The sequence below is a fragment of the Augochlora pura genome, chromosome 7 (genome assembly GCF_028453695.1).
Source record: "Augochlora pura isolate Apur16 chromosome 7, APUR_v2.2.1, whole genome shotgun sequence".
Lineage (NCBI taxonomy): Eukaryota > Metazoa > Arthropoda > Insecta > Hymenoptera > Halictidae > Augochlora > Augochlora pura.
The window spans coordinates 13843792-13870013 of NC_135778.1; the positions used below are offsets into that span (position 1 = coordinate 13843792).

Consider the following 26222-nt stretch of genomic DNA (forward strand, 5'->3'; position numbering starts at 1 on the left):
CGATGATTTCCACCTCGGCTAAATATAGCAACAATCTTCTTCTTCTTCTTCTTCTTCCTCGGTTAATTAAACGCTTCCGCTTCGATGCACTGATCACGGTCTCTTAGCGTTCTTTGTAATCTTGAGAATTGCCTCTTCTTTACAACATTAACACATTAAAGGCGGGGGATCTTGACGAAAGTATGCTAGATAACGCTTCAAACCACAAAACATACTAAATACAAATGTAAAGTGACGCACGGATTGCGCAATGTGGTTGGAGACCGTACTAATACGACTCCCGCCTTTAAGCTACAGTCGAGATAAATCGTAGTACTACGACTGCCGCCTTTAATGTGTTAACTTTCTTTTATTTCTTTTGTTTTCAAATTTTTTAGTTTCTTAGGAAACGAATGTTTTATTTAGCTCTTTGCAGTTGACTGGTGTAACCTCACATTTATTTGTATTTAAAAAGATCTGTTGAAAGTTCCTTGAGTCGGAAGGCAATTATGTAGTATAGAATGGAAATACTATCGTTCAATAAGGTACTTTAAAAGAATAAGTTAAAATAGCTTCGACTGCAAAAGGTTAATTTGCTTCGAGATGAGTATTAGCTGCCGCCTTTAATTATTCCAGTTATCTTTGTTGAAAAGTGAGCCTATTTAAAAATTGTAACTAAGATCGCGAACTTCCAAATACATAAATAATTTCAAAATTCGAACCATTGAAAATATAAATACTGCAAATGATTTAAGTATCGTAAAGTCGTAGTATCCAATTTAAGTATCTAAAAGTTAGAAATTTAAGGTTTCGAATATTTTACTCAGGAACGTGAACACGAGGTTACATAAAAATTAAAAAATACCAGCCATCGGAGCATTGAAAAATTGTTTAAGAAACTCCTACATCAAGCAGCGCTGCCAACATAGAAAACAGTAAACGTCCCAGGTGCACAAGGTATCAAGAAATGTGCATCAACGAGGCTGATCGCGTTACGACGTTCAAATGGCGGCGCGCGCGTCTCGCGGCGTACATGACCAATGTTCACAGCCCTCATTAATCTCTGTTGCATTCATTAAAGAAGCAGTAAACTACTCATTACTCGATCTTCGCGGCGTTCTTGATGCGCGTATCCCCGGGTGATCCCGGTGGCAGTCTTTCGTATCCTCCATAGTATCCTCCAAGTGGAGTCAAGTTGAAGTCCTTAAGCGACATGATGAGCATCGGCCACCTTCCTCTTCCCAGAACCCGGGGCTAGCTTCTGCGGATGCATACACGCACCTGAACACCCGGTCATTACGAACAGTTGCATCCCTATCGCGTGAACACTCTACCATCTCCCTGGTTCCGGGTTCGATTATTGCTTCAACTGTCGACGGATCGGTAATCCGTCTCCCTTTGATCGGTCCCTGGCACTGGTGTTTCACTTTCCTGTTATTGAGAATCCCATTAATCGCTGGAATTTCCAAGTGTTTAACGATCGAGGACGTTTCCGTTCCAATCTACTTCTTTTACCTTGGAGTCCGCTACCGATGCGTTCGCAGAAAATTCTCAAACGAGCCGGTCGAGATGCTCGATATTTTATGAATTACTTCATCTTGGGCTGCAGCATGCTTATCTTAAATCCTGGATTAACTGAATTTAATTAATACATTGCAGGATTTGAATTTAGATCAGATTTAATTCTGAACGAATTTCGAATAAACTTACGCGAATATACTGATTTAAATCTGGACCTCTATCGATCGTATATTCAGTTTCGCAATACTTATAGAAAAATTGAAAAATGTTCATTTTTATCACTTTTTTATCTTCCCTATTTCTGTATAAGTTTCGAAGCATTTTAGGCACAGATTTATAACCGGTATTATTCTGTTATCGATATTATATTACAATTTATAATTAGGCTTCAGAAATATTTTATTATACTAAAATATATTGTTCTTTTTATATTAAGTGATAATATTATGTTAGAATCTTTATACTTAAAATTGATGGCGCTAAGTGATAGTTATTTAATATTTATTCAACAGCTAAATCAATAGGACTTTAAAACGTATCATATAAAATTGATCATCTCATTAATATCTGCCTAAATTTATTTATTTAATGATTTCGATAGAATATTGCTTGCAGCATAGGTTACGCCGAAATTAACAGCCGATATTTGTTAGTTGATATTCCAATAACGCTGTCAGAATCACAGTTTTACGTCCCCAATTTGAAGTACCTCTTTAATCAATTAATTGGAACCTAATTCCCAATCAAATTTTCCTATTTGATATTAATATACACATTACAAGTGAACAAAGATCCACAGACATTTCACCAGATTTGCGGTTGAACTAACGGAAACACAGCGGCCCCGCGTACAATCCTTTCGCGCGCCACGCTCTAACCTAAACGATGATAAAGCTTGTACAGAAGGATTTCACCGCGAGAACATATTCACCTGCGATATTTCCCGAAGCAGCCAATTAGATCGTCCCGTTCCGTTTCGCTGACATGACACTCTAATTGTCGCGGATCGACGCGTGTTCCTCGAACCCGGCGTGATTAATTATGGCCGATGGTATCCGCGATCGGCCCGCGGTACAATTATTATAATTGCATAGGTGTGCGCGGCTACGAGATATCGATGATCTCGTTGCCAACTGGTCGCCGGAGACGAGACAGAGAAATGAAGACAGTTGCGGCGGCCGGCGTGTCTAGACATCGGTATGCCGGATCGCGATCTTTATTGGATTGTTATTAACCGATCGATTTGTATTCGGTTGTAATTTATGGAACGCGACGGGAAAGATTTGTGTCGTGATTAATCGGCCCTATGAAATCCGCTCGGGGCGCCGTGCTTCTTTCCATCCCCTGATGTCTTGCTTCCGAGGATCGTTATTTATCCGCGCGCACGAGGTTGCTTGACGGTAGACTTTATTAGAAACTTTCTGCTCGAGTAATTAATATCCTTTGAGATTACGTGGCTGCATTATTTACATGTCTGCAAGATTGGACGGTTGACATTTAGAATAGGGTAAAAATTGAAAGGAATTTGAAAGGTATTATTTTTAATTTGTTAAGATGATGAACTTGTTAATTGGATTCTATCCCCTACAAATGAACAATTTTTATTTTGCATAGAAATTCGTATTCTAATTATTCAATCCTTTAATAGAAGAATATTTTATCTTCTGATTCACAGGTTGTCGAATATTTTGTAAATTCATCGGAGTTATTGTAAGAAAATGTTTGGTTAACGAGACATTTATTTGACTGTGAACATAATTGAATCTCAGATCGAAAGTAGAGACAGCAAGGAGTAAAAGAGCCCGTCGCAAGTATATCGTTACACCACTCTCTTCCGATTAGTCTCGATTGTTTGGCGGTTCATGGGGAAACCACGGCGGAGGTTATAGTCACCGTGAACTTAGATTCACGGGAGGATGCAGACGATTCGATAATCAGCGACAGGATGCGGCCGTCTAGGGGAGAGTGCCGGCAACAAAGAATGCCGATAACGAAATGATTGGCAGTCTGCTAATTAAGCGACGCAATTTACTTGGCCGCTCTATATTTAGCTGGCAACAATCTCCGTGCGGCTCGCAGCCGGCCGGTTCCGCGGGGCCCGGCCTCGCCATGGAAATCGCCGGCGAGCTCTCCTTCGTTTCCACAGCTGGCCACCGCTTTCACAATCCTCTAAACGTACGTTCCCAGGAGACAATGTTATCTTCTGGTCCTTTCCGATATCCATGGGAGAAAAGAATTCGACGCGACGATAAGAACCATTAGATCTCGAGGCGGAGAGCGTTCCGCTGCCCGGTTAGTTCTTGCCGCTGCGAAGGCTGCGTTTTCTAATCAGCACTTTGTAACGGCGGCTGTTCTCTGTTAATATCAGGTTGGCAAAAGACAATTGGCAGATGAGAAGCTGTCCGACATCGCCGTCATACTGTGGGAAGAATGGCTCTCTATTTTCTGTGCAAAGTGTAGGTCTAGGACATCTCTTATACTTTCTTTATTCTCGACGTTGGTTTTTGAGAGGGGAAGTATAAGGTAACAAATAATGCATAGCTGCTTTTGAGTAGGCTATGTAATAGTGATTTAGTTGGAAGGGTTGTTCAATGAAGAATGAAATTAATGCATTGTGATTAATATGACAGATTAAGAAATATATATTTGGCTGTTACTGTAGGTTAAATAATAACATGAAAAAGAAATGAAAAAGAATAGGATCATTTATCAATTTGTATGACTGTTCCCATATGGGAATTTCATACCCATACAAGCATAAAATAAATATCGTAACTTTTTATTTCGTATGAAAATTACGAACAGAATTTTCCTGAACAATCGGCGTATTTTCTAATCTTTGGAGGTAATTCTACGTATCCATCGCATGCGTTAGAAGCAATTGTATTTACTAGCTTGAAGTTCCATCGATCGCTGGGAACTGTGCGCTCACCGTTACACCTATTCCAATCAGCGTTTCGTCAGCGTGGTTCAGCTGTCATCCCCATATTGGCAAAGAGAGCGGTGGTTCAGGTGTAACCTGGAACCCGGGGAAAACAGACGAGACCTGTCCAAGTCGGCGTGTCGTGGCTCCTCGGACCTGACCCCGTTGGCCTCGCCCCGCAGACCGGATAACAATCGCGATAATTACACCGTGAGAACGATAATTGGCTGGCGGCGCGTTGTCCGTAGCCTAGGTCGGGCCTAATAGCTCGCGCGAGTCCCCGTCATATTTTCATGAAATGTCACATCAGATAATGGGAGTCGGAGTTGCGCGACCCGGAAAAGAATCGACGTTCCACACGGTGAACCGGAGAGAGAGAGAGAGAGAGAGAGAGAGAGATAAAAAGAGAGAGAGAGAGAGAGCCCCGAACGTTAACACACCGTCACAGTGAAATTGCGAACCGATCGCGATTCCGTTCCTCGATCCCCGATCGATCTCTGACACGGTGCCGGCCGCGAGCCGCAGATTAGGATCGGGCACCGCGACGACAATGTTGAAAGTTACCTGGGATTTTCTTTCGCGTGCTGCCGCCGGGACTCGTGTCCAGTTGTTATCTGTCACTTGTGAGAACGCTGTTTATGATATCTGATCGGTCCGGGACGCGGTGTTGCTGTCGCGTCGTTTATCTCGCCGAATGATGGATGCCCGTGGAATTGCTAATGTTCCCCGACGGTTTTCTCTCCCGGTGAAAACTGTTTGAATAGCTCGGCTGGATGCTCGCCGAGTAGGCGAAGGTGACTGCGGACACCTGATCCGTGTGTCTTCGTGTCGTCGTGACGGATTCGAATGTGCCGCCGAAATCGTTTGCCGATCTATGCAGCTGCGATCCGGCACGCCGCTTGGCAGCAAGTTAAATGGAAGTCTGGCTACCAGGCAACAGCGAGGAGCTCGAACCTGCTGCGCAAGGAGTTTAGAGGGTGGCTTACTTGATCATCTTGGCCGATCAATTATGAACAATATACAGTTTGATTAATCAAAGCATGTACCTCATCGTGGACATTGTCTTCGGGAGCAGCTACGACATTTGCTTTGCAGCCATGAAAAAGTATTTCGGAAAGCCACTTGTCAAAAATTTATTCCTTACGATTCAAGCTTTCATTCGTGATTTTCTTAATGCCAAGAATGTTAAAATCGTTTTTCATGAAACAGTTTGTATTAACAACTTTGCTTGTTAATACAAATAATTTTTGCAGTCCACTCTGAATCAAACTGGACAAAATTCTTTCGAAACAGTACCACAACAGCGACAGTCGCCGAGGCATCTACGAGAGCTGATTTCTCCATTTCCATCATAATCAAAGCACAAAGGTCCTTTGTGCCTCTTCTGAAAGGTCCTCGTTCGTTACGAGGACGTCTCGCGTCTGCCGTTCGACGTACCCGGCGTTGCGCAACACCGGTAAACGGAGTTTTAAATAATGGCGGACGATTACTCGCAATTAGTGTCCCCGCGAGGCCCGCGACGTGGTTATTAACCCTTGCGCAACCCTCCCGCGACGAATAGCCGAAGATCGTGATGCACGTACCGATTAATACGGCGGTGAAATTAAGATTTATGCGGGACCACTGCTAGCAATCCCGTATTCGATGCCTGTGCGCGCGGTGCCGTCGTTTCATAACCCTCGAAGTCTCGCGAACGTTAATTTCGTCTGAACAAGCGCTACCATGCAACGTCGGCTAAAAATTTCCGGGCCAAATGGCTTTTATCGAGCTTCGCGTCGTTCAGTGGATAAGCTCGCGTATGGCCAGACATGACGGAATACAGTCCGATTACTCGCAGAGATTGATGAACGATGTCTCGCGAGAAATATGAACAGCTGAAGGATCGAGACGTTTTAACACTTTACCGACTTTACCCTAGGGCTGTAAACATTTTTATATTTTCATAACATTAAAATTAAACAATATTTGCTTTAGCTATTTTAATAAGTTTATTCATTACTAAAGGTATTGAATATTTACAAAATTACGTAATAATAATGATAGAAAGTTATTGGCAACCGATTCATAGGCTATCGGTTGGTAAAGTGTTACTATCAGCTGGGACTAATTGTTGGAATCGGTGGAACGTCGAACTTTGTGGATGGAGTTATCGAAAACCCATTGCGATTTACTTCGATGTTGGTGTGCAACGATCGGTTCTTTCATTACTGCTGATTTAACCCTTTGCACACCAGACCATTTGAAGCCTAGATCTAAAATAGTTATTTTAACCTACTGCATTTCCATTTTATAAAATTTAGTACAATTTACGAACATGAAATTGAGTCTAGTGAATCATAAAACTGTTACGCTTTTAACAATTTTTTGTTAAAAATGATGTAACTATTTTCATTGGCGCCACTCGAGTGCTAAGGGTTAAGGAGCGGTTTGCACTCTTCAGGTATAAGCGACCCTTGCAGTGAAAGGGAGAAAGCGAGGACCCAGTCAGTCTGAAGTAAACCACCGAAGATGTCGCGTCGTCACAATTTTATTAAGGATCATTTACTGTATTTTGTCATAATGTTAACGCGCTCCACTGTACATACCTCTTAACATTGTACACGCGTTATCGCGAGATTCACCATTTCGAATAAATTCTAACATTCGATAATAATTAATAAGCTCAGAAAAAAAATTCTGTGGAACAGTAATCTTCCATTCTGCCGTCCAAAATCGTGCTCGATGATCATCAACAATTCGTAATGAGTAACAAAAGAATTATTTGCCCGACTGATTCAGTGTTCAAATGTACGGTTTCAGTGTTTTATCTTCCGCAGAATTTTTCAATTGTCTTCAATAGGGGCACTGAACCAGTCAGGACACGGTCGACGTTCGAAATCGGCACAGAGCGATAAGATTATGATTTGATAGGTCAAACACTGCGTCGAGCCTTCTCTAGTTGAAGGCTGTGTACCTTCGACGTGCGCAAACATTGGCTGACCATGTCCCCGCATCGACATTATCAGCGTTTGCAGATGCATCGAGGGCTGAGACCGATGGTCGGCCCAGTGTTTGGTGATCACTGGATATGGATTAGAAACGAGCAACATGTTGGCTACAGCCGAGGGCCTGGTTAATCCTAAAAGCTATAGCTATGGACGCAGCTAGGCCATCACATGTTTCTACACATATTTGTTGAATTCAATTATACATGCCCAGGATTAGGAAATAGATATAATTATCAAAGCGAAGTTTCAGCTAGAATCATTCAATCAGCAAAAAAGAGATATTCTTCATGTAATGTTTTACAAAATTTAATACTGTCGAATATTGTTGCTCCAAATTACAAGAAATTATTCAAAACCTATACTCTACAATTTATTCACGTATTAACTCCTCAACGCTTTATAAGCATATTCAGTTGTGCCTAAAATAATTTATTTCAATTATGCCATATAATTGTATTACAAATTTTATAATATTAATATGACTCTGTTACTATACAAATATATTATTAAAAATTATGTATTATACTATATAATAATAAATAATATTTTATGAATGTATTTCTATCATAATAGAGTTATGTTAATGATATAAAATGAATGTCATAACGTTAATGTTATTTCGTAACATTAATATAACTCTGTTACTATATAAATATATTACTAAAAATTGTATATTATACTATACAATAATAAATAATACTTTATGAATGTATTTATATCATAACAGAGTTATGTTAATATAGGATGAATGTCATAACGTTAATGTTATTTCATATCCATTCTTTAGTCTGTGACGTCGTCGAGAGGTTAAAAAATCCGTGCTGATTTAATTTTATAGACCTGTAGAATAATTTCACCGGTTATCTGGTGGTTCTAGTTAGTCGATCATGGTAGTAATAGCTCCGCGGAATCAAAGGGAAAACCGGGTGAAAAAGACGACGGCGGGTACGAGCGGGTACCCGACGGTACGACAGTCGGTCGCACGACACCGTGATCGCGATAACCGCGACGTGTTAATCGGCACCCGCGATCGCCTCGAACGGGACTCGGACTTATTAACTCGATACCAGCGTCAGGGGCCCGATGAATCGATCGTGATTCATGAGACGAATGCTCGAGAGCGGTAGCTGGCTACGCAACCGATCCCAGATACCTCGATAATGAATTGCATCGTCGCCTCAAATGAACCACCTTCTCCTATCGGCACCAGTTCGCGGTTAGCTACCTGTCTAGAGCCAAAGACGATTCCGGATCCTGTGATCGTTCAATGAAACTGTCGCCCGCGATCCATCAACGGCCAATCAGGAAATTATCCATCCCAGGCAATTGTCGAAGATCAGCTGCTCTTGCTATCTTCGTATCTCATAATAGAAACACGTTTCTATTGTTCGCGGTATCGTACAGACAATTTAATTCTTTGAACAAACTTTTGTGGCTTTGCTTTCTTTAATATGGTCCCTGAAATCTGAATTTGCTGTGCAAGATGATAGCATAATTTCGCGATCCTCGAGAGACTTATTTGAAGCGTATCTGAATTTTTAGAAAATGTATCATCCCATTGCTTTACCATTTATTTTCAAAGAACAATCTATGTTAAGGCGACTAAAATATTTCTGGTTTTATATAAAAGCTGTTATTCTGATACTATTTTGATTTTTAATAGAACAAACTAATAAAGTACTACTGACATGGAAATTGAAAAATGGTGAGAAGTCAATTTTTTAAATTACAATAAAATTAAGAAGGAACTCTAAACATAAATGAAGTTATTGTAAACAAAATTTACAAACTACTTTTCCTTTAATATCGTATAGTTTGTAATAATTCATTATAACTATAACGACGCAAACTTAGATAGAAAAGGAAGACAAGAATATGTGTAAATATTATAATAATTTTGTTCTTAATAGAACAAATATACATAGTTTTCAAGCATTTAAATACATTTAAATATATTCGAGCTCGGCACAGAAAATAATAGTTGCGGACGAGGCTCTTCATTTCCACGCGAGGGGTTAAAGGTGGCGCGGTATTCGCTTCGGTGCTGATTTAGACAGCGTTCCTTTGAAAGTAGCGGAAAGCTTTCACGGAGCCAGAGCCTGTCGAGTTAGCATAATAAGACAGTTCGTCACGGGTGTTTTTGCGGGCCGCGTGTCGCGAAAAAAAAAGGGCAGGCAACGAGTGCCATAAATTCCCGCTTAAAGAGCGCTTAATGAACATTCCGTTCGAACGACGGCTTCTTATTTGCTTCTCCCCGGCCGATTCAAAGGCTTTCCGCCTCGATGGCCATTGACAAGTGTCTCAAGGCTGTAATAAGCGTTCGAAAAAAGAATCCGCCGTTGATGAAACCATAAACACGGGCTCCGCCGCACCACCTTCTCTCGCTTCCACTTTCCCAGATAATCCCGGGGGCCCCCGAAGAGCGGCCAAGAAACGCGAGAACGCGATGCTGCGCTTAATGAACGGCTCGCGTGCGCAGGCGTTTCTCTCTGCCGGGCCGCGTGTCGCGTGTATCTTCGGACTAATTAAACGGGAATGATAAAAGAGAAAGTGGCCGTCGAACGCCGCCAGCCGACCGTATATTAATTCATATAATTCCCCGGGTAAATAAAAGGGAAACCGCCGTAGAAGGAAACCGAGGAGCTCGAATGGCAGCTGTGTTGCCTTTAAAGCGTGCGAGCCTCGTAAAATCACGGGGAAACGTCTTAAAGAACCGAAGCGACGGCGAATAGGATGACAGAGGTCTTCGCCGGCGAAGTAAAATGTCTTCGGCGAGGTACATTGTCGGTCAGCCCGCCAGTCACACGGGCCCGTGAGGGACGACGAGCTATAAGTCCTTTGACGCGACCGAAACCGCGTTCAGGATAATTTAGCGATCGTTCCGAGGGAATTGACTTTCCTATGCCATCGACCGGTTGTATAATTCCCCGGGCACGGACGCTTCTTCTTCGGCGACGATGATTAATTGGACTTGCAGAAAAGTCCCCGGGACGAGCACCACATACAAGCGCTTCGTCGTGGTTTCGCGCTCGCGCGCGCGCGCGAACGAACGGCGGTGGCAATAACTTCGACCAAATTGATTCCGCCGTGCGAATTCCGGTTCCCAGACTGTAAATCTTCGTGTTCCGAATGTCAAGTGCCTCCACGCCGCTGCCAATTGATTGCGCGACCTAGCGGCGCGACTTTGACTACACCTGCGCGGGACTTGTCACGATCGCTTCGGGAAATCTTCAATATTGTTTTTGCCTGGCGCCGTTTCACACGCCCGCGGGAAGTTTAATGATCGTCGACGGTGTTGTCTTTCGAGTACTGGGCGTTCCATAATTAATGGTGCACGCCGGCTATATTCATTTCTCAATTTCAATAAGATCTTCCTTTCTTCGAAGACCTTTAGGCGGGGACGCTAGAAAACATAAGTAGACTTCGCGATTCCCATGCAGAACTTTGACAGATATTATTCGAGAACTTCGTGTACAATCTCGTGTACGTTCCATGGATAGCCTGAATTCTTTTGAATAATACACAACTGAAATTGCGCGTGTTATAATTAATTTAAGCCGCTTGGAAAGTTTCACTGCAAAATTCGTTGTAATAAAGAGCTACAATTTTAAGTCACCTTTAAGGCCCTATATAAAAAAAATACGGTTACAGTTTTTGCATTCTAAAACTGCTGAATCAAAGCTTAAGCCCACAGTAATAGAATGTAAGAAACAGCAGTTACAAATTTTCTTTCGTCTTTGAAATCAAAATTTTTAATCATGCCCTTAGCAGTAGGATCTAATTCAAGGTATATTAATGTATACATAATTTTAAAGAATAGACTAGATTAGCTTTATATTTTATTTAATCACAACACATTTATAAAATACATAATTTAATAAGAAATGTCAAGGTACATATTCCTAACCAGGTAACTGTGCATAACGAGTACAGTCGTCACGAAGAAATAACATTATTTTGTTTCGTGTCGAATATGCTCGTCGAAAACAGCGTGGTGGTTAAATAACGCGCATCGAACGAAAAGATAATCAACGTAAAGTTCGATATTTTACGATAATGTATTGTAATTAATATTGTTGCAGCCGCATGGTTATTAAGTTTCGAATGTATGCCAACTAGTGAAGCATCATACGGGCTCGGTGCATTCTCACGAGCGGATCACGATTGCCGGTTGCATTGGCCGGCTATCGCGGACTAGCCGAGCGCAAAGACAAATACACGCGGGTTACCGAGCCAAATAGGGCCCCGGTTGTGCGCCGCAAATGGAGACCCATTGTGGAGTCATTTGAAAAGCCGCAAAGGCTAGGTTCCGGCGCGCGTGTCGCCAGAAACGAGCAGCTCCGCGCTCGCGGTTCGCGCTAAAGGACGGCCTAACGTCTAATCTGCATTTTAAACGAGCCGTGTGGCTCTCTCTGGCCAGCTCGGCCTCGGCTCCCAACGCTACCATCCGCTTCCCAGATTACCACGTTCGACCATTTTCTGTCCTTCCTACCGATCATTCAGTGCGATCATCCAAACTCTCCTCCATCGGAATTACAGTAAACATAGAAAGGACAAAGTTCCTAGTTTTTGAACAATTCGCATTTTTTCGACTTTTCGTTGGCTTATCTTTTGAAACAGCAGTTTATAAGAAACGATTTCATCCAGATTGAACATTTTATAATGATGCAAAAATAGTCACAGTGTCTGAAAATTTGTATGGTATATTACCTTCAAGTAATAAGATTTTTACAAAACAAATTGCTTAGAGAAACAATTGATTTACGGTACTTTAATCTAGCGAAACGTTATTCTTGTATTACCTTGATTTTATTTGAAAACAATAGTCACAGAACCCTAAAGACCACGCTTAAATGATGTTAACAAAAGGAATTGTTACGATGTGCTGCTCCAGATAATTTCCGTTGACTCACGAAATACAATCAAATATGCATAAAACGTTGACAAAGTATCAGCACGATCTCGTCTTATCTGGTACAGAAAACATTCGACGATAAATATGTATAGTCTGCAGCCTCGCGGAGCTTTCTGGGTATACACAGTCTTATCTTGTGAAGTAAAGCGAAATAAAGGGAACACAGAATTGTGCATATTTATTCGTACGCGCGAGTCATTCACTTTCGAGTTATAAAAATGTGCATTACCATCGCTATCGCCAATTTATTACTACTTCCAGTGAATAGTGGCTTACGAGAAGAATTCTAAGCATTATTCCGGTTGGATATTGAAGTATGTACAGTCAAATGTATGTGGGCACCGTCTTTCGGCATAACTTTCACAATGCATAATTACTTGTAGCTCGTAGCGACGATAAATGCTTCGACGAAATTCTTAAAATGCACATAATTTACCGTAACGTAAAAAAATACATTGTTTGCAACGACTGCAGTGTATGTATTATTTAGGAAAGCAGCTCCCTTACCATACTGAAAGAGATTTTAATTGTTTGTAAATATTTTTGAAAACTTTAAGCGTATAATATACTTTAAGCATATAATTCATCAAAATGTAAAAGAATACACTGTTTCCAAAGATTGCAGAAATTTATTTATACATCATTATGGAAACCAGCCTTCGTACCATCAGAATGCATATAATTCATTAAAATGTAAAAAGATACTGCAGAAATTTATTTCCGCCAGCCCTCCTACCATCTGAAAAAGGTTCAAACTGTCAAATAAAATTTTGGAAAAGTTATTCCACGTTAGAAGGTATCCGCATATATTTGCGGAGAACCGTAACTCGCCTCTCGCTGTAAACGCACCTTTCAGTCTCCCAAGCCAGCCATTTCCTCCTACAATCGGGTAACAAGTGTCCGCGCGGTGTCTGCAGAAAAACGGCATAAAATTTGCCTGCGCGTTGGCTCGTAAAACGCGAAGGCAGCCGCGAGATTGGGATCGCAAAAGCCGAGCAGCCGACGCCGCCGCCGCCACCATCGCGCAGCGATGCTTGACAAAACAATGAGCGGCTCCGAAAGATCTCATCAGGCGGCTGCGGGGGACCGTTGGGGGGGCTGTTGCGGGGCCGGCCGTGGGTGCTCGTAAACTCTCTCGGTTCCCAAGTGGAATATTACACGGGTTTGCGCTATATTATTCATATCGTCGCGATTTACCGCGGCGCGGGCCTGTATCGGGCCGAAGGGACCGCTTTCTCGACACTTTATAGTCTCGTCCCGGGCAACTTGCCGGGATCCTGGATCCGGACCTAGGCTTAACGATCCGGAGGGGGGCCGCCGGGCCCCTCGGTTCAACTCGCTTTGATTTACACGCTTCCTATCTCTATGTATTCCGCGCGTTTTCTTCGTGAGTGAGAAAGAGAGAGAGAGAGAGAGAGAGAGAGAGAGAACAGAGGAGCTGGGCGAGACGCGCAACGACGTAAATTGAAGGGCGCTGGATCGGTAAATCACGGCGCAGTGAAAGCCGGTTAGTTTCGGCGGGCTAGATACATCTCCCGCGGACCGTTTACTGCTAATGAGACACGCGGCGACAGCCACGGGCCCCGCTCCTTATCGTCCCGTCCATCATAAACGTCCGGCCCCCTGCCGACACGCCGATTCTCCGTTCGCGGTGTCAACGTTACGCGGCGGGGTTCAATGAAAAACTTGTGCCAAAATCAAAGAACATTTGATTGGAATAAGACCAAACGATACAGTTTTCTTACGTTAAAGCTGAAATGTCGAATCAAGGAAAATAGAGAGAATATAGTATGAACATTTTTTAATTTTGAAAATTTCTGTTAAACTTCGTGTATTACAGCAAAATTGTGATTTATCCAATGCCACGTTAATTTGTATTTTTTAATGGCATGTTGTATATCATTTCCTATAGATTTTGACAAGCTTATTTCAAATCTGGTCGCAAAATTTATCTGTCACTTCAGGATTTTTAAAAATCTATTTGTTTTGCTATACCATGTTATATTGAACCTCTTTTCATTGCTTTCCTTATTGCTTTCATTTATTTGTCATTCCAAGTAGTAGCATAATTTAAAGGAAAGATATTTTTCCTTGTATAATAAACTAAATTTCTCTAACGTCTCCAAACATTAAAATCCTTTAGTTCAGTTTCAAAAAAGCTATAGAATTTTAAAATGTGTTCATTTTACCAGCGCTTGTAATTCTAGTAATAAAACTCTGATACTGTACCTCAAAATATAATCAATTTGTATTCGAGTTACCTTCAGAAAACAAGGAAAAATGTCAAGCGATCGTTTCCCAAGGAGACGGAGCCGAGCAGACAGTCTAGGATCACCCTAGAGGCAGCAGCTATCCGGGTGGCCGAAAAGTCGTCGCTCGCGACCATAATCGTAGAAGAATGGAGACAATGTGTTCTTAAGCGCGCGCGCGCGCGGCATTGTTCATTCATTTGGTTTCGCGTGTTCTTTTCGCGCTCACGGCCGCCCGAGTCCCGGAATCTGGGCCAGTTCCTGCTGGCCAGCACGGCGCACACTGTTCGATATAAACACGCAAAGAAACCGCAACACGTGCCACGCGACACACGTACACGTACGTGTGCGCGCACACCGGCGACTTAATTAAGCCGCATTCCCGCGGTCCGATTGCGCAAACTCTTCCCGTCGCGTGATATGATCTTTCGACAAGCGGCACCCGCCGATTACCACCACCACCGACGACCGTGAGAATCGGTTTTTCACGATCGGTATCGCCGTCCCGACGGAATCCGATCGTCGCCGAGAGGGGCAGGCAGGCTCCCGAATCGACGTTCTGCTCAAGCATGCGGTTGGCTATATTATCATTGTTATTTATTGCCGCGACAGAGAAAGACTTTCGGTATCTACGATCTGCCTTGCCGGATTGACATAATGGACCGAGGTGCAGTTCATTAGCGAGCGTGTTGCGCCAGCAGTTAATTCGGGCAGTAACATTCCTGGCGCTGTTAGCATAGACGCCGAACGACATTACTTAACGCCGTGCTCTGACAGGGAAATTTTGTTTGATAGTTCGCGGCTGTGAATGTTTGCTTTACGATCTCGTTGATACCGTTCAACGACGTTTTAATGCGAACAGCGTGCCGCGTATTTGAGGAATGTTTTACAATGTTTGCACTCAGGATACGTCGGGTACATTAAATCGGAGAAACGGTTTATACGTTGCTCGACAGAATCCTAAAGAATTTCGCTGAAACTATTTACAATATCTCGAAGATGGTCGTTCGTAGACTGCGGAAGTTCGCGCGCGATAAATATGTAAAACGCGTGTGACATTTATGCGCGAAGAATATTCAACATGTGCGAAGTATGTGTACTTTTCATACGAAATGCTTTGCGCTTCAGTTTATAATAAATGATCATTTTCTTAAATTTAATACTGTCAACAATACTTCAAAACGGCGAAGTTTATAAGTCAAAGTTAATTTATACACGGAGGATAACTACTCTACAATATCTTTAGATATAAATGTAAAATATATATTTTTAGAATCGTTTAACCACAGAACGAACTTCTGAGCAGCTTTCGTTCTCTTCGCAATCTCCCATAAAATTACGAATTTGCATAAACTTCCCCGATCTAGCTATCATCTGCAAACATTGCTATTATAGTAAATCTTCGGAATGAAAGTAATGACACAAGACTAGTTCCTTGACCCGATGCACTTCACGCAACGAGCACAGGCGACAGTCAATGGGTCAAGTCTCGACAAACGTCGGAAGTCAGTCACAACAGTGAGAGAAACGCTTGACGATCTCGGCTGCGTTCAATTATGTTAATCGAGTTCGTTTTTCCCGGATCGGTATCTGTAGGATGTTGTCGAATACCTGTGCTAGATGCGCACGAAGCGCGTGCATAGGGGTGGGTACACCGGTGTCCCGTAAAAACTGGCATGCCTGCGCACGAATCCTCGTCCCGTTTAATTTCCAGCGACTGGTATGCAGGCAAGGTGTGAGCATTCTACCGGTCGCTTTTATTCAAGCGTTGCGCCGTCTAATTGCTTACACGTTGGGCTGCGCGCATCGATGCACGTGGGCGAGAGACGAGGGGGCGCGCGCGCGCGCATTGCTGCGCAGCCACGCTGTCCTTTCAGTGGTTCTGACGAGGAGCCACCGGAATCTGATGCACGTCGCGGAATACCGAGTTCTTCGCATTTCGCGGCTTTAATTTATCGAGCCTCTGTCGCCGGTGACGCCACTCGTCCGCCATTAAGGGTGCGAATCGCGCGGCTAATGGCCAGTCGACGTTCAGCATTTTTTCGCCAGACGAGTGACACAATTTGCGACCGGAGGAGCATCGGGAAATTAATCTGCCATTATTCTAATGTACAGATGTATTTTCTTACTGTACTTCTATCGAGTTGCAGTTTTATTGAGCATTCCTAGCTGGTATGCAGCTTGGAATGCGTCATGGTACAGCTGCGTTTCATTGAACTGTTAAAAAATTGGCGTTCGATCTTCGTGATCTGTTATGGAGGAAACAATAGAGTTAGGGACCAGAAAAGTGACGGCAAATTGTTCTTCTACTATTTCGGAGTATACATGTATTTCTTCTTTAATTTTTATCGCGTGTGATATGCGCTGTGAAAAGAACAGTGGAGCTAAATTTTATTAAATCGTTCAGAAATTAGTACTTGGTCTTCCAGATTTTATTTTTACTTTAATAGCACTCATAATCGTAAATATTTTTATATTTTCATATAGCATTAGCATTAAACAATATCCATTTTATCTATTTTATTTATTCTATTCATCGTGGAAGGTATATAATATTAAAAAAATTATATAATAATAAGAATAATATAAGAATAATAATAATAAGGTATTCTCAATAGATAGCAAATTATTAGATGCCATGACAATACAGAGGCTATCGAACGGAATAAAAGGACGATTTATAGACCCCTGTCAGTAAACTGTTAAGACTGATGATGTTTTCTAAACGATCTGAAAACTGTCTAATGCGACAAGATTCTTAAGATTTATCGCAACTCTGATCTAAAAATCTGCACCGACCACATGGTGTACGAACTATTCAAATCTTAAATTATCAGTTAGTAATTCCCTCGGCAAGATGTTCGTCAAACGTCATTCACGGAGCAATTTCCGCGGGAATCCCGCCGGGTAATGCATCGATTTAGATGCAAGCACGGCCGGTGTTTTTAATCCGGATGCACCGGTGGCCCTGACGCAATTTGGAAGCCGATTAAATTCTGGCCGCATTCCTTGCACCGCGAGGAGTGAAACCGTGGGACAACCCGGTTGGCCGGCGCGCATCATTCGGCCGGGGCACGTCTCCTCAATTTTGGGGCGTACCTCCCTCGGTCTCTCTCGCCGTTGATTACTCTCTAATCAGCGTGATTAACGTGCGGGGCTCGGCCCGCAATTACTCTCCCTTTCGCGTGTAACTTATTTAGAGGAATTTCATTAGCCGCCGCCGCGAAGCTTCCGGCTTGCTTTTAATTAATCGTCCCGATTGTCCGGGGGTCTTTTGAGGCGTCCCGTACCCGGGCATCGAATTGATGCGGGGAAGAGGAGCGCGCGAATTGCCTTCTCGCGTGTTTACCGGCTCAATCTTAGATTTGTTCGGCGCGCGCTCGCGCGCGCAGGGGAATACGCAGCTGTATGCGCGGTCGGCGCCGATAGAGATTGCTTCTTATTCGCGATTATATTGCCCGCGCAATTATCGTCCGATGGCGTCTTCGTAATCTCCATAATTGTCAGAAAATTGTTGCGATGGTTAGCAGTAAATGAAATGAAGTTTCGCTGGGTCTTTATCTAGTTTCGAATCTCGTGAAACGTTTTATTAAGCAGGATTTATCGCATTCGTTTTAGCGAGTATTTTTTAACTGACATGAGTATAATAATCTCTATAAATATCACGAATTATGAACGTTAATATTGTTGGCGCAGATACTTGAATTTTTTGGAAGAACCGGTAGGAAAGTAGAACTGGCTGAAGAGCAGAAATTAATTAAAATTAGCAACGGACATTTTGTTTGTCAGTAACTGTATTGATCCCTTTAATCTAGTTTTAACCTGCCTTAATGCAAATCATTTAAATCGAAAGAAAATATTTTTCCTGGCACGATTAAATATGAAATAGTGAACAATTTAGAATTAAGGTCTACGACTTGCTAAAATCACTGCAAGAGAAAAATCATTTTTATCGCTTAGACGATATTTTATTTACATAAAATTCATAGTCTAGTTATCAATATATCCAGGTGTTAAAATCAATGTAGAGATAACCGGAGCACGAACTTTCCGCACGCGCCAAGAAAATTATCGAAGGCATAGAAAACTTAATTAGCCGTGGCTGTAAAAAAAAAGAATAATACGCTAAAGTGGTAAACGCAAGCGAAGCTTTACCTGTTGCTGGAGAGATTGATTAATGATGTTTACAATTTCGCGTTGCAGGGGAACGAGTCCGTAGTACCAGAAGGCTGGCCTCTGACGTTGGGCAGACGTGGCCTCATCCTGCAACTAGGAGAGCTAGAAGCCTCCGCACTACGTCTCGGGGAATGTTACCTCTGCATACGCAGCGCAGCTGCAGTTGCAACCACCTCGGGGAGCGGCGAAGCGGCGGCTGGTGAAACCGTCGAGCGGAATACCGTCGAGGTGAGTCACGTTCCTTTGTCATTTTTCTTTTATTCGTTTCGATACGCTGTCTCTTGTCTCCCGACTTCTGGCTATCACAGCTATCGCCCCCCCCCCTTAACCTTACGACCCGCCATTTTGGACACGAACGTCGCCATAGCTGGCCATCTGGTTCAGAAAAGTTTCGGTTTTGCAGAGAAGCGTAGAAGCGATAAAACATTCCCAGATAGAATAATAGTATCTACTAATTAACGACTACGATTTAATCAGCGTTTCGTGTGCGATCGCAACCAGAAAGCAACAATGTAATCTAATAAATAAATTAATTTACTTTCGATATTTATCAAGAACAATATAAATTACTGACTCTAGAAACTCAGTAATTCCTGCTCCGGGTGAATCTATTTATTATTAACAATAAGATCGTTGCCACGTTTTGCTTTCACAATGAATACATTTCAAATACATTGACAATAATTATCCACATTAAGCATTCAGATCAGTGCGTATTTTTATCAATCAAAAACGACTCGTATAAAATACGACTTCTATATACATAATCTGATATGGATGGGTTTTTTGTATAATATTTAGAGAGGGTTACCAGTCATCCTGCGAATATAAACGATGGTCGGGTATTATCCAGCTCTTGGTGGATTTTATGACTGGGTTTTAGTCCGAGTTTTATGGCACGGTTGTAAATGAGAATATTCGAGCCTAAACATCCTTCGGGTCATTCAACTATCAGTTGGCACCGGAGGTTTATAGGTGCGTTGCTCTCAAGGGTATGTCAAGGAGTGGCGAAGACGGGGGTGCCTTTTGGTAAACGAACTGTGTTTACCTCGTGACAGTTGCCCTCGAACCTCGAGAGAGTAAACATTTCGCCGCGAACACGTCGTAGTTAACATGCTGTCGGAAATATTAGGTTGTGTAATAAGTCCATTCGCGGACCAGAAACGCTTCGGAAGAAAGTAGGAAAATTACACGAATTCAATACGATAGCTCTGATAAATTTGAAATGTATTCTCGCGGGGCGATTTCTATGCAACTGAGCTTAAATGAAATCTGGAAGTCTTAACTATAAGATAAGATAGATTAAACTCTGTATAATCTAACTGTATAATTACACAACGTAATATATTGTCATCGAACACATTGACTCCGCGTCACTATTGCTTGACTGGCAGAGCAGCTTGCAAACCTAACTCGAATCTCCCCACAGATCGCAATAGTTTGGAGAACGACGTCGATGAGGGCCCCAGGGTTCCTCGGTTGGGACCGCGAGGAGGAGTTCATGGACTGGCGGGAGGTGTCTCGCAAAGGTCAAGGCGGCAGTTCGGCAGGCGGAGGCGCGAGTATCTCAGGCCCCCAAAGCTCCAGCACCGTGAAGGTGACGCGTCCACGTCGAAGATCAAAGGAAGAGCCCCGCGCACGGACCCGGGAGGGTCTCCCTGCGGATCATCGTCGAGAGGAGACCCGGTCGATCGACAGGTTGGAGTGCAAGAGCTCGAATGAGAATCACGAGGCCGAAGCCGAGACGGGTCACGCGGTGATGAAGTCGAGGTCGACGTCGAGCGTCAATACTTGGAAGCCGGAGCTCGACGGTGACTCCGAAGCAGCAACAACAGCAACAACAACGACGACGACGACCAGAGTCAGCTCGAACAATTGTTCTAGTCTATCCGGCGACGAGAGCCGCGCCAGAGTGAAGAGGTGCGCCAAGGTGGTCTCGTCGTCGACCATGGAGAAGTGGAAGGAAACGGCCAGGTGCGAGACCAGGAGCAAACCTTTGGTCCCAGAGGACCTCAAGACACCTCTGCGCCTCGATAAGGCTGTCCTCGAGAGGAAGAAAGTCGGCAGCAACGACGGTGACCAGGACGACAGATTGCAGACCGGGAATGTCGACGATGTCAGCGACGACGACCTGCCGGCTTTCATCGGGAACCTTCTGATCTCTGTCGAGAGGAAGATCGAAAGGGTTTCCCTGGACGACCTCACGTTCCCTTGCCCAGCCTGCAGGAATATCGACACAGACGATCCCCTGCTTGGATGCAGGTGCGCGGGGGATGATTGCAGCTGCGGCACTGGCGAAGACACTTGCGACTGTTCCACTTCTGCCAAGAGGAAGGAGCAGTCGAGGAGCTTCGAGGTGGCTGGCATCAAGCACATCGACAGCGATGACGAGGAGGAGGTGCGGATGGGATTCGGTGAGTAATATTCTATTCTACATTTTTATGGTTGAACGTCGATTATCCGAACTAATTGGTACAGCATAACAGAACACTGATTTAGACACGAAGCTAAATTAAATCACTGCAGACTTTTATAGTAAATAGTGTTGCTCATGGGTCGCTATAGATTGAGTTTAAAACGTGTTTCGGATAGTCGAAGTTCTAATGCATTTGGAACTATTTATGAGATATGAAAGCGTGGGATGCATGCAACGAGGGCGTCCTTTCGTGACATAACTATTAACAATTTTACGGTCTCAAAATTGTAGCGAATCGATTCCTCGTATGAATCAGTAAAATCGTATGAATAAGTATACAGTACTATGACTAATATGAATAAGTATACAGTAGTATGAATAATATGAATAAATATACAGTAATCGGATGAATAAATATACAAAAAAATGTAAGTATGATGCAAAAGTTACTTTGAGACTACATATCTCTATCTCTACATCTCTATCACCATATCTCTATCCCTCAGCACCTACCGCGTCGAGATCGAGGCCATTTCTGCACTCACCGTCTCAAACACGAGGCCAATGGCGTGTAGGGATGTCTACATTTACTGTCCCTCGAATTGCACCGTACCATATGTAGCGTTGTCTTTAGAACTTCCCTTATAATTACGAGTCGGTTTTTTTAATGTTTCATTCCTAAATAAAATGAAATACTTGATTCGTATAATGAATAAATACGGTGCAAACTATGTCGTGTTTGGTATCATTTTAATTGGAAAAATCTGACCAATATATTAAAAAAAATTTCATGTATAAAAAATTGGAAATAAAAAAGTTGAGTCATCGTTTTTATGCTAGCATTGCAATGTATTTATAGTAATCTACACCGGCATGAGGCGGCTGCCTTTCCAGGTAGTTTCGTTCGCCCCGAGTCTGGTTCTATCCCTCTCTTTTATGAGATGTCCCCAACGATAAAGGCGAGCCGCGAGAATCGAATGGCCGTGCCTTCGTATTCACATAGTGACGATTTTCGATTCCTACTTTGAGACATTCATCGAACCATTACTGTATACCATACATATCACTGTGTACTACGGTGTTACCTCAATCTTTTGCAACTTCGATCTCGATTAGTTCAATTCGAATCAGGTTTGAATGTACCTGAAACCGCTTCCCCAGGCAATTAGTTGAAACTCTCATTCGATGATTACTTATATGACGAGATTTTGTCGTTCGATCCGCGATATTCAGAGAACTTATTCATCGCCCACGACTCGACCGGAACAACTTCATACGGCGGAATGATTTATCGAAGGCCTCAATGAACTTGAAATTCTGTCGGAAGCGAGGCGTGGGTGGTAAGACACGGTAAAGTGGCTACTTCTCGTCGTGGCGGCCATCTAGGCGCCTCCTTGGAAAAACTTTGACGCCGACCGGACCTATGAAATGTTCCTGGAACGCATTGTGTCTGATTGCCCGCAGGAAACGGTGCGCAGTGGTCGATTTCATGAACGTGGGTGGATTAAATTCATTTGCTCGAAACTCGACCACTTTAGACTTGCATTGCCATCGTCTTCTAGAAATTCATTATATCGTTTCCGCGGAAAAAAACATTGGAAAATATACACCGCGCGTGGCGAGCGTTATAAACGAGTTCCTTTTTTAAAGATTTCAACGAGTTGAAGGAAACACAATGGTACTCTCAAATTATTTAAATCTATCTCCCGTTTTGTATTTGATCTACTCAATTTTTGTCACAGAGCATAAATTCAATTCGACATATTGAAAAACAATTTAATGTATTGCTTAAAGTGGTGATAACTTAAAATCTGATTATATTATAAAATCTGAATATATTATAAAAATCTGAATATATAATATAAAATCCGAGTATTCAGGTAATTTTAAAACACTTGAAAGTTTGTAAGATTATTATTCATCCCTAAGTATAAAATACTCTCGTCACAGAAAATTTTGCAATACCAATTCCCAGGCAGAAATTTCTCCATGCAGAATTGATCAGAAGCGTTCGAAGTCGTGTTTCGCATCGGTACGGTCTCAAACGGCCATAGTGGCATTATGTGTCGATGAGTGTCGATAGGTTCTCGTCGAGCAACGCTATTAAGCGCTTCTCGGACGCGGATAAATAGGAGGACTCCGGGAACGTATCGGCGATACGTCACGTGTCCCGAGTGCGACATTTGCATTTCGAGAGTTCGTGTTTAATTAGAGAGCCGGCGGACGGCACGCGCGCTCCTGGAATCCCGACAGCTGCCGCGAGACTGTTTTCACACTCGAACGATTTAGAACCCGCGCGCCGAGCGGAATTAATCTTGAACACAGTTTGTTTTCCCGTAGACGCCGTAGACCGTAGACCGTAGACTATAGAGACGCCGTAACGCCTCTGCGCCTTTGCGGAGAGGCTGACCAACTTGATTTTCAATTTTAATGCGTTGCCGCCGCTCGACGTCTCGCGGTCATCTTTTTACAGTCATTATTCAATTTACTACGGAGTAGATTAATGGTGATAGCTGACAGACTGCTCGGAACGTGATCGGTGGAAATGTTTGCGCAAATATAGATTCTTCTCGGTTCCGTGAAACCACGGGGAAATTTATTTTCCTTGGCAATGAAGATGAATGTATGAAAATGAGGTGATGATCTTGCGGAACGTTCATTGTAGTTTCAGGTAGTTTCTAGACTAGAATGAATTAGTAACTCGTTCCATTGCTGAGGTTATTTAATCATCTAGAATGTAGACATTTCTTCCGGCTTGGAATATGTTTGTTACATATGTACGATTTTTTTTGTTTCGCGTGTCGATAAAATTGAATGCATTTACTTGCATCACAATTTATTTAATAGACAGAAAAGTAATGAAAACATTGTTTGGTGTAATGGTACGGCAGTTTTCTATTTTTTCGTTGCAACTTCTGCATTCTTCTTGTTTTAAATTGTTACCTTATAAAGTATATACCATTCTGAATAACAATAGATACTCGATTGCCAGATTAAAAATCTCATACCTTAATTTAATTAAATTCAGATCGTCAATCAAATATCAAATTCATTCTGCTTCAAATAACGAAAATCTCTCTATCGTTCAATTCAGAACTTCGTTTATCCAAATATTCCGAAAATCGACACTCCATTCCCAAATTATTAATCGCACAATCCAATAAAATTGAGTGTTTCACGTAACGTGAGCCCCCCTTCTAAAAATATACGAGCGATCGCCGAGCACCTCCGACCAGAACCGATTGAATAAAAGAGGCGTTTGTTCAATCAAATCCATTCGACGTCAAATAAAATGAAAATCTTTCTGCTGTTCAATCGAAAACATCGATTAACCGTACGTCAGAAAATCGACGCACGATTCCCAGATAAAAAAAAAAGGAGACACCGTTCGTTTGCCGGCTCAAAAATCGCACAATTAAATTGAATTAAGAGTGTGATCGCACGTGTCCGCGTTGCCAAAAACGGGCGAGGGCTCGCCGTGCATCCTCGTCCACAGCCAGTTGAATAAAAGGGGCGTTTGTTAAGGCGAACCCCGTCGGGGTCGCGAGAGGTTCCGTGACTCGACCGATCTCTTTTCGCGTCCTCCCACGCTCGTCTTCCGGCGAGTCGGTCTTTGGTGCCGCCGCCGACAGGTTTGCGAGGCCGAGCGGAGCGGAGCGGAGAGACACCAGGCCGAGCCGAGAGAGCCGGCGACGGCGACCAAAACGCTCTCGCCACCCACCCGCGCGGCATGTCATTAGCGGTGTGTTTGCGGCAACGTAACAGTGACTTATGGTATTTGTCTCCCCTTGTACACGGCTTACGTAATACGGATCTCCGCGGCGTGCCGAGAGCGCGCGCGCAGGCCGGTTTTAGTGTCGTCGCGTAGGTGAACGGGAACCATTCCACACGAGCCTTTTTTTCCCCGTTTCTGCGCGCGGCTGGAACGAGCCGGCACCCTGAAAGGGATGCCTGTCGTTCTTCGAATTTGAAGCGAATTGCCGCGACGACGTTGCACGGAGAACATTCTTGCAAGGATTGTCCCCAATCCGCTTCAGATCGACGATCCCGCCACGCCAACGTGGTTTTCCAACCGGTAGATGCCTGGGTAGATCCAGCGGGAATTACGCTTCCAGTCTCCGGTTACCTTTGCCATCTTGGCTTTCAATCTGGTCGTCTTCGGTCTAGCAGCTTCATCTTTTCTGTTTTCGTTTGAACTTCGCAAGATTTACACCGTTAGAAGATATTCGCGAAGAATCAATCAAGCTTAGATCCATTCAAATTCTTATGTATCAATTTATTTGCGGTTCCTTTGAATCATTTCTTGCCATTGAATCTAATAATATATATTCTTTCTTTTTTGTCGATTGAACTTGTCAAGATTTCCAAATTATAATAAATGTACTATTAGCTGCAACGAGAAGAAGCAACGCAAATAATCTGCAAATAAATTGATGCTTGATTATTTAAATGGATCTAGCCATACGTTCAGATCTTATTCTTGGCAATTTTCTTATAATTTTTAAATCTTAGCAAGTTCACTCGACAATAGAAAGAATATTATTAGATTAAATGACAAGAATTATATGTATATTTATTTATTTACTGCCCACTTAAAGTTACAATTCTTTACATTCGTTTGAACTATTTTAACCTGTTCTTTGAATCTAATAGAACTCGATATTAATTTGACTACAAGGTACATAACGTAATTTATATTGTAGATAAAATTTTCATAACTTTGTGTATAAGGAGACTCGCTAGTCGAAGGACGAAGAATACATATCGAGGCAACAGTAAGAAATTTCAAGAATGCACTGTGAAATATACTGCTTCTCGTACCCAATCGTCTTTAGTATCGTTAAATTGCATAAAAGCAAACAGGATCTCTGTTCTCGAACAATCAGAAATAAAACTTCTGCGCACGCCCAACAACACAATTCGCTAAACATTTGCATCTATGATTAAACGAGCCCGAGACACATCTCGCGATCCGATCGCACGTCAATCCCAATCTGCTGAAGTGCCATTGTCCTTGTCGCGCGTACCAAAATCGACCGCGGCGGCGCGGTCTATT

At 42.8% G+C, this 26222-nt stretch overlaps 1 protein-coding gene across 5 annotated transcripts in view; it reads left to right on the top strand.

Annotated features, from left to right (window-relative positions):
- LOC144473601 (uncharacterized) overlaps nucleotides 1–26222 on the top strand; it is a 505151-nt gene that overhangs the window by 266303 nt on the left and 212626 nt on the right. For all 5 annotated transcript variants that reach the window (XM_078187617.1, XM_078187615.1, XM_078187616.1 and 2 more), the window contains 2 exons: nucleotides 18778–18978; nucleotides 20180–21164. In XM_078187617.1, the coding sequence (XP_078043743.1) occupies nucleotides 18778–18978; nucleotides 20180–21164 (1186 nt within the window). The remainder of the gene's footprint in view (nucleotides 1–18777; nucleotides 18979–20179; nucleotides 21165–26222) is intronic.